General features: G+C 41.3%; 1 protein-coding gene across 1 annotated transcript; it reads left to right on the forward strand.

Annotated features, from left to right (window-relative positions):
* Positions 1-1,336: 1,336 nt before the first annotated feature.
* On the forward strand, positions 1,337-2,065 carry BHLHE23 (basic helix-loop-helix family member e23). The gene has a single exon (XM_036748565.1). It carries the CDS (start codon positions 1,337-1,339, stop codon positions 2,063-2,065), a length of 729 nt encoding a protein of 242 aa, XP_036604460.1.
* Positions 2,066-10,055: the final 7,990 nt, after the last annotated feature.

The following is a 10,055-nucleotide window of genomic DNA, read 5'->3' on the forward strand; positions in this document are numbered from 1 at the left end:
CCCAAATAGATACCAGGACCCAACAAGTCAGGATCCCGGTACATATTGCCAGGACTCAGAGCGTCTCTCTCTGCAATTTTGAAGTGTGGACTCTGATTAGAGATACTAGAAGAAAAAGTAGCCCACCAACAGGGAAAAGAAAGACACAGGAGCTGCTCTGGAATAGGGCCCTCACTTCAAAATCCTATACAAATCCACAGATAAATTTATCCTTTCTGCAAACTTACCGGTCCCCAGAGGTCCTTGATACAGAAAGCAAGCCTCAGTCTAAAGAAGCCACATCAAAATAAATTGTAAGGTTAGCAGTCCTGGTGTTGGGAACTACCTTGCTCGCCATGTACCCCCAGGCACACTCTAGTCAAATTGAGAGAATGATTTTTAGAAACGTTTTTGGGCAGAAATAGGAAAAGTTGAGCAAGAAAATGCAGTTGGAGAAGAAGAAGAAGAAGAAGAAGAAGAAGAAGAAGAAGAAGAAGAAGAAGAAGAAGAAGAAGAAGAAGAAGAAGAAGAAGAAGAAGAAGAAGAAGAATTAGAAGAAAAGAGAGAGAGAGAGAGAGAGAGAGAGACAGACAGAGAGACAGACAGAGAGAGAGAGAGAGAGCAGGCTCGGGCTCTCCTCCCCAACTCCCTCCTGCAACAATAGAAATAATAGAAATATTTCTGTCACCTGTCCTAACTCCAAAAGCAACTTCTTCCATCCAGTCCCCCCCCCCCCCCTCTCTCTCTCTCTCTCTCTCTCTCTCTCTCTCTCTCTCTCCCCTTCTCTCTCTTCTCTCTCTGTGCTTCCGTGGTTGTGGTTTTCTCGCTACGACTCTCTCCCCACGTATCTGTCTCTCAGTCTATGTCTGTCTCTACTACTCTCCAAAATTTCTGTCTCTCTTCCCTAGTCCTAGTCTCTCTCGCCCCTCCTTTTAATTATAAGAGGCCCTTCTGATTGGGCAGCCACGAAATCCCAGAGGGCTACTCCAAGGCATATAACAAGGACGGGGGCCGAAGTGGCAGCTAGATCCCGCCCCCCGCCCCCAACCCGGGTGCTTCGGCGTTGGCAGTGGCGGGGGAGGAGGTGGATAGGTACTGAAGGGACTGAGGACGGCCGAGAGGAAAAGGTGCAAGAAGCTTCAGAACAGGCTAGACACATCGCGTCCTCCTCAGGCGCCTCTCCCCCAGCACCCTCCTTCCCAAGTCTTCTGGCTTTAAGTCAGAAAACCGCACAGAGATTGGGGGGAGGAAAAGGAAAGGGGACAAATTTCTAGCACTGGAAGGGGTTGTTTCCCCTTTCCTGAAAGCAGCGCTTCGGAAAAGCGGGTGGCTTCCTACTGGAAGCTTATATTCCCTGATGAGTGTGGGGAGAGGCGACCTTTTCCCGGGCTCCGCGGAGCTGCCCGAGAAGGCAATGGCGGAGCTCAAGTCTCTGTCCGGAGACACCTACCTGGCCTTAACCCAAGGTTACACAACGGCATCTTTCCCTTATGGCTCTGTCCGCGGTGCTGAAGCTCACCGGGGCTACAACACATCGTCTGCCGGAGACTTTCATGGGGCTTCTCTGGCTAAGGGAGGAGCAGCGGAAAGCAGCGGAGAGCAGAGCGGCGATGAGGAGGACGCCTTTGAACCTAGAAAAAGGAGCCCTGGCTTCGACACCGACGCCAAACTCAAGGCGGGGACCCTGGCCAAGAAGCCCAAAGAGCAGCGCTCCTTGCGCTTGAGTATCAACGCCAGAGAGCGGAGACGCATGCACGACCTGAACGACGCTCTGGACGGGCTCAGGTCGGTCATCCCCTACGCGCATAGCCCGTCCGTGAGGAAACTGTCCAAAATTGCTACACTTCTCCTAGCGAAGAACTACATCCTGATGCAGGCCCAGGCTCTCGAGGAGATGCGACGGCTGGTAGCCTATTTGAACCAGGGTCAGAGCCTCACCGGCCCTATTCCGGCCGCATTGACTCCCTTTGGCCAGGCCGCAGTATATCCCTTCTCAGGCACAGCACTAGCCGCCTGTCCCGAGAAATGTGCTGCCTTCTCGGGTACTCCCTCTGCTCTTTGTAAGCACTGTAATGAGAAGCCGTGATTAGGTGTGTATCTAACCCTGTCCCCAAGTCTCCCACCGCTACCTTTTCTCCAGTCCCTTGCTCCCTCCCTCCCCTGTCCACTATCTTCCAGCCTCCTTGCAACACCGTTTCAGTTAGAATTACCACAATCCTTATTCTGATCTCCCTCCGCCCCCCCCCCGCCATCCCCTTCACCTTCCCGTTCTTCTCAATATTGTTTAAACGAAAAGCAACAAAAGGAAGGGGGAGGGGGACACACCAGGCTTCCCACCTCGGTGTAGTTTGTGTTAAACTGTGTCTTACGCAATCGCTTTCCTCGCCGGCCCGGGCTAAGCAAGTCAGAGAAACTTCGCTTTCCTTCCGCACCCAATTCCCAGCTTTCTAGCCCCACATTGAGGCGTCTCACGCTTTGACACAGAAAATTATACCTTGCAGCAAGTCCCCTGGGCCTGGGACTGATCATGATGAGCGCAAGTGGATTTCCGAGCATCCGAAGCCTGACCTAGTAAACTATGCAAGCGGCCCCCACCAATTAGCCCCAGATCCAGGGACTCAAGTTCCAGATTCTGGGACCGGCTTCTGTACCGTGTGCGCTCTATTTCCAGGAACCTTGAAAATTTCCAAACCCCCAGACGCAAAAGTTCAGTGCTGCTAACCAGGTTATTCGTCCTCCCCCTAACCCTACCACGCCTCATCCTACAAAACTCCGGGCTTGTTAATAAGTGTTTTTTGGAACCAAGAGGTGACATTCGACTCCCTCTGCCTCATACCTCTTCCCAGTGCTTGGCCTTCTCAAACCAAAGCCTTCTGGCATCCTGGACAGGTGTCTTCTTCCCAAACCATTGTTTGCACGAGGAATAAATGCTGAGGGCGAAATGATTCCGGGGAAAATCAGAGAATTTCAATAAACTATCAGATTCAAGTCATATAAAGGTCGGGTCTGCACAGCTTCACTGTAGGGCCAGGTGGGACCGACGGTGTGCTTGCGGTATAAACAGCTAAAGTTAAGACGAGTCTGACTAGGTGGTCGGAAACCACAAAAGTTTTAACACTTCCAGTTCATGGGATTTTCTTGGCCCTAACCTGAAGCTAGCCCAGAAGCTAGCCCTAGCACAGGACAACTCTGTGACTGATTTTGTCAGGACCTCAAAAATCCAGTAAACAGTGTGAACTGATGTTTGGAGTTTCCTGGATCCCAGGGCCAGCACATGAGTCAAACTAAACATCGAACCTGTCCCCAGGGACAGAGTAACTGCTCTAGCTCAGGGCAAATTGTAAAATCACCATGCTTGCCCATTGCCGGACAATTTGGCACCAATTTCCAATAGAAGATGTGTTGTAACCTCCAGGTGAGTAAGTTGTAGTGTTGTCACATCCCCATTCTTAGCCGAGGTTAGGTATTTATGTAGAAAAGAACTGGAAAGGATGTCAACCCCTGCATTTTACAGATAAGGAAATTGAGGCTCACAGAAGTTAATTGATTTGACCAAGATCATACAGGTAGCAGGCAGTTGAGCAAGGAGAAGAAAGCAGGTCTTCTGACTCCAAATCCGGTGTTCTTTCCATTCATCGTTTAACAGGAATTGCTGATGCCACATTTTTCCTTTTTTCTTAAAAAAAATGCTAAGATCCTTTCTACAATTCTCTGTAGTGGTTACAATTTACAATTCTTTTTCATTATAACCCTGTAAGCATTGTCATTGTTGTTGTTAATCCCTTTTTGCAGTAGAGAACACTGAAACCCAGAGAGGTTATAATTTGCCCAAGTCAGTAAAGGGCAGAGATGGCATTCAAACCCAAATGCTCTGGTTTCATATCTCCTGCTCTTCCCACCACACCTCTCTAAGAAAACCACCACCAATCACTAGTGTCACAGCCACCATACAACCTGGTACAGTTACAGCTCGAGGGGGTGGATCTGTCCGGGACCATTTGTGTTAGACTCGGGGGTGTAACTGTTTGTGGTTATTAAACCAATTTCCACGCCTGTCTCTGGTGTTATGCTAATAGGAAGAGGACAGCGACTGCTACTAAGTGGCTTGTCTATAGTGGTTAACTTTAATGAATACATTGCAAAAGGACTTTTTGTATTTGCAAAGTGAAGTGTGTGATTAAGTCTCATTCATAAAAAGACATATGCTTAGTACTGGTTTCAGCTAATTTCCATTTTTATTCCTTTTTCTCCCCCAACAGACTACTTTATCTATTCTCTTCGTTCAGAAAGCTCTGTTTGAAAAACTGGTTTCTAAATCCTTTCTTGGCAACTTAAGGCAGAAAGACTGAATATAGCCCAAAGTATTGGGAAAGGCCAGGAAAGCCAAATGACTGTTAATTCTGGGGTCATGCTGAAGTGCTCTTGAATGAGCATTGTAAATAATGACAAATCTAGATTTTAAGGGGAAATTTTCATTTTGATGGGAAGTGCCAAAGATGTATTTGGCACATTAGTTAGATACAAAAAATAAAAAGCTTTGCATTTCAGTTTCTTTTCAACTAACAGTATGGTAAAAATTTACAATAAAAAATTAATTCAATGGGATTTATTCACAATGAAATCTATCATTTCTCTTTTAAGAATCATTATGTTGGCTAAAATGACTGCTTGCTTTTCTAATCACATAACTCAGAAAATTCTCTGGTGAAGCAAAAAATTTTAATATTACTTGTCATTTTTATTTTTATATTTTTGTTTGCTGAGTTTTCTAACTTGGAAATTTTTTAATTTTTCCTTCTCTAAGCTTAAGTTTAAAAAGAACTTTTTAAAAGTACCTTTAGCTATTTGAGGGGCTGTGATTTTATCTGCCTTAAGAGCTTCCAATGAAGATCAGCAACTGTTCTGCAACTTGTAGCCTTAGGGTACTACCTACAGAACAGAGAGATTAAGACTTACCCTCTGACCCAAAGTTAACACAGAAGACAGACTTGAACTCAGGTTTTCCTTGCTCCAAGAATGATTTTCTATCCACAATTCTATGCTGTCTCTTCTCTACCTTTAGCTATTCAACTATTTAACTATTTGTCTATGTGATAAGCTCCTGGCTTAGAAACTCCTTACAGAGATGCAGATAGGCATCTTTTAAATATAGAAAGTTGCCTAGGGAACTTTAAGTGTCTTGCCCATATCATACAAACAGTATGAATCATAGGCAGGATTTAGAACATAGGTCTTCTTGACCCCAAAGGCAGAACTCTATCCGCTGAGCTACCACTGCCTTTCTTATCTAGTCATCCAGTCCCTAAACAACTCCTTCTAAGCTAAGTGCTTTGCTGTGTAGAGGGGCTAAGCTAGGTATTAAAATACAGATTGTCCCAAAAGTCTGGCATGACCCCAGAATTAACAGTCACTTGGCTTTCCTGGCCTTTCCCAATACTTTGGACAATATTTGGTCTTCCTGCCTTAAGATTTCATAGTTTAAAAATTCCATATAAAGACACTTTTAGTGAAGAAATCTAACACAATAAACCATAAACTTGTAAAAGGTGATAAATAGCAGAATCCAAATTTTCATATATAAATGCAGTATTGTGTGGCATGCAAAACTAAGAGGCAGACAATCTGGTGTAAATGGAAAGAGAACTGGGGTTAGAGTCAGGGAGATTGTGTTGAATCCCAGCCTTGCTATTTACTGCCTTTGTGATCCTAGGGAAGTCATTCTTACTTCTGTGGTTTTCAATTTCTTCATCTATAAAATGAAGGGGTTGAACTAGGTCCCTGTGAAAGTTAAATCTATGAACCTAAAAGGAGTCTAGAACAAAAAATTAAATACTGCTGTTAGTTTGACAGGCAAATGGAAATTTCCTGATTACAAAGTTAATCATGATGTGATGCCTTTAAGCACAGTAACTGATTTAAATTAATAGGAAGAAACAGTACTTAAAGTTTTCCCAAGATGCACAGAGTTTCCACATACTTCTTCACTTGACTTTCTTATTATGATATAATTAAAGCAGATTAGGTTAGATGATGGCTATGTCTATATGGATTGTTGGAAAAGTTAAAATTCAGTCATTGAATATTTTTTGTTCATAATGTCAAATAACTAAATATTTCAGGGGTCCAGATGAGTGGTAGTTTACATTTCCCCCAGGTGTCTGGATTCTTTCCAGGACACTTGTTGAGGAAAAAAATGGATCACAAGGGAATACAATTTTAATTCCCATGACCTATGGTATATCTACCATACATGGGTACATCCCATGACCTAAAGGTACATCTTAAATATCCTATCTAGAGGTCACAATAATTTCTTTAGTATTTAGGCTGGAACATAAATATAATGTGTGTGTATACATATAAAAACAATGTTTCTTAGTCCATCAAATTTAGATGTTGTCTTTTTCAAGCCTCTTTAATTTATAAATTTGTGCTCTTCTTACTCTTCCAAAATGAATACAAATGTTGTTGGACAGTTCTCTATCGGTGAAGTGTAGGGATGTGCCACACAAATATTTAATAGTTTCTCTGACCTATATTGGTTATATAGATAGAGAAGGACCAAAACCTAGTTTCTTCCTTTCCTCTTTATTTCACAAGAGCAGGAAATTGTTCCTCTTTTGAGGGGTGATGGTCCAGATGCAGCGGTTCTCAAAGTATGGTCAGGGGAGGAAGGGAACCCTGCAGATCCCCAAGACCCTTGCAGGGAGTCTAAGGTAAAAATTATTTTCATAATAAATTTTAATTTCTAACAAAATAAATATAAATACAAACACAAACACAAAAACAAAACATAAATATAAACACAAAACCGAAAGTTCTTTGGGAAGTCCTCAATGATTTTTAAGATTGTAATGGATTAAATATAATTTTTTTAAAGTGCAGCCAAAAAGTTTGAGAACCACTGGTTCAAAGTTACTCATGCTATGACTTTTACCTTGGTTTTTTTCCCTAAACTTTATTCATCTAGTATTTCAATAACCTGTCTTTGAACTCCAGAAGCCAATAATAGACAGTATGTACCTCCATTTATGATGGATAATCAGCTGTTTGCAGTTATCACAAAAGGGAGGCCTCTGACTCTCTCTATTCAATTATACAAAAACTTGATTAACTATAGTGAGATAACCAGTGAAAACACAAAAATCATTATATTATAAAGAAATTTGATCAATTCCCAGCATCTTTGCCCATGGCTTGGTTGAAGAATTATTCTTCAGCTCAGCAGGATTCATTTTGTAGAAGAAATTGAGCAGCAGGGAAGGAAACAAATGTATAACCAACAGTTGTCACTGTTTAGGGTTTTTCTAAAACAATTCAATGAAGAACCTCCCTCTACTGTTACTCTAAACCCAATTTCCCTGCCCTGTGCAACCTCAGGCAGTAGGAGTGGCCTCTAGAAAAACTGAATTCAGTGCTTCTAATCGCAATCTATGGACATGTCACCAGGTCAAGTCTCTGCTGCATCCACTCAATTTTCTCTCTAAATATGTTCACCTGGCTATAAAATCTCTCTAGGCAGTTCATCGCTTGTAATTAAAGGCAACTGAGTTAACCAGGCCGTGCTTAATGAGCCAGGAACAAATCTCAAACTAGTCCACCTCTTCTTCAGCTCTCTCTTCTCCTAAATCCTGATGTCCTAGGTTAACATTCCTCTTCTTTCTGTCTCCAACCTCAGACTGTTTCTTCACCATGTCAAGATCCCTATAAAAAGATGAAAAATTCAGCCAATCTGTTGTTGTTCTACCCATTTCTGATCAGACAGTTTCACTGTTCCTTCCACTCTACTAAACAGATGAGTGCTTTTGACCTGGTGTCTAATTTGATAGCTTGTTAAATGCTAAAATCACACATGTGCAGGCATGCTCACACACATACACATACACGCCCATGCATGCATGCATGCACACATACCTCAAGAGATTTTTGTTTTCCATCTTAGGAGATGTACATCAATAGTTTAGCACAGTCAGAAAAACATACCCTGAAAATATGTCCATTGAATAAAGCATGATACTGCATGAAATGATTACTAGATTTAAACCTGGCAAATGTAGAAAATGCAATAGAACTCTTTGAAGCGCAGGGGTGTTTTAGCCTAAGGGAAGTTCTTTCTCCAAATTACCAGTGCAAAAAAAAATTCTGCATATTCTCTTGTACATAATAGGTGCTTAGCAAATGTTTCTTAAATTGAACAATATTGAATGAAAATTCTAGTATGATCAAGAAAATCACTTTCTGAACAGGATTGATCTTAAGGATAGATGGAGTAGACATCAAACCATTATGAAGGGCAGGGGAGAGAGACAGGGCTCCTTGCCTAGAAAGATGTCCCCTACTAGCCTCCTAGGGAACCGTCATCCTACCCTTAGAGACCTGTCCCTTTGAGCAAAGAGTTTATCAAGTAACAATTCAACATTGAAGTGCCTTGTTGCAAAACACATTATTCACTACTGAAACCGGGACCCCAAAGCAAAATATTTCTTATTGTGCATGGTTATTTTGTTTTGTTTTCTTTCATGGTGCTCGGCTGCAAGGCAGTCCTTTGTGTCTGCTATAACTCAACACAAGAGAATATGCAAAACTTAGCAAAATACAGTTCAACAAGATTTGTATAAATCACACCAAAAAAAATGTGGTTGTGGATGTTTATTTTGCCACATTGCTAGACAGGTTACCATTCAGTTTGGAAGCCTATTTTGGTCAATTTGCATTTCTCTTATTTCCTTTACAGGCTGAGAAATGAAACATCAAGCAAAAAGCAGCCTCCACATAAAAGGCAAATATTATTTTCCTAAAGGGGGAGTGAAAATATGAAGACCATCACTGTCATCTAAGAGTCCAGGTTTGCTTCATCATCTCTGTTGTGAGCGAGTTCTTTCTGCCCGGAATCAGAACATAGTTCCTAAGCCCTAAGAATTGCAGAGGACAATGATTGCAGTGCTTTTCCTAATATGAATTTGTTTGTGACATGTTTCCAGTCTTTAATCTCTTTTGGTATCCCATTTACAGAGATGAAAACAGGGATTTGTGATGTACTGAATTGTTTCTGTAACAATTACCTCTTTGGATTCATGGATCTGTAGCCCTGGCCAGTCTAATGCCTCCAACAAAAGTATATTTAGTAAAATTAGAAACTTAACATGCTTTCAAAATGGAAACCCTATTATCTGGCAGTAAAATTCCCAAATGAAAAACATCTATGTTAGTGTAATAGTTAACATATAATATCCAGAGGCGAATTAAAAAACATCCCTGGTTTCAATATTCACCTCCCAAAGAAATAATCTCAGTATCGATTCCCCTTATGGAAAGGATTTTTCCCCTTTTCAAAAGATGAACAAATATGTCTATTTAAAAATACTAATGAACAACTTTTATGCCTTCTCAACAGCCCTATCATTAAAGTGCTTTGAATACTTATTCATACAAGACAATGTATGAAACTCTAATTACTAAATATTACTCTATCTCTCACTGTAAATTGTAAATCAAAATTATCTCTACAGCTCACAAAGCTGTAGGATTTGTGATTAAGATTTGGCATGCACATGGAAACTGTCACCTGATGTATATAGATATTATCTCATTTTCTTATTGATGTTTTCATTCCATCATCTTCCATGACCTGTGAAATGTATTTATCTGGATAAGACACAATGAATAGAAAATCATCAAACCTTTAAAGTTGGAAGGAACCTCAGAGATCATTTAATGAGTAGATGTCCCCTGTTAATATAGACAGAAGTCATGGTATGATCTTGCCTCATCCAAAGAACCAAATCAATGAGTCCTCTATTTCCAGCAAGAATTGGTTTTCATTTCATAAAACACACATACACACACACACACACACATTGTTGGAGATGGTACAAGTAATTCCAACCAGTGAGAATAGAGTCCAACAAGATAAGAAACTTTGTCTGTTCTCCCTCTATGATCAATGTAACTGAATCATGTGGATGCTACCAATATGGGACCAAACTACTGTCTTGCCTTGCCTAAAGTATTTCACGGAGAAAACATGGCTGAGCTTTTAAAAAATCTCTTTTAAAACATCCCAGTTTATTCCTCCA

This window comes from Trichosurus vulpecula, chromosome 3 (genome assembly GCF_011100635.1).
Source record: "Trichosurus vulpecula isolate mTriVul1 chromosome 3, mTriVul1.pri, whole genome shotgun sequence".
NCBI classification, from domain to species: Eukaryota; Metazoa; Chordata; class Mammalia; order Diprotodontia; family Phalangeridae; genus Trichosurus; species Trichosurus vulpecula.

Excerpts from the sequence above, each read along its gene's own strand:
- BHLHE23 (XM_036748565.1), top strand. The coding sequence starts at position 1,337 with ATGAGTGTGGGGAGAGGCGACCTTTTCCCGGGCTCCGCGGAGCTGCCC.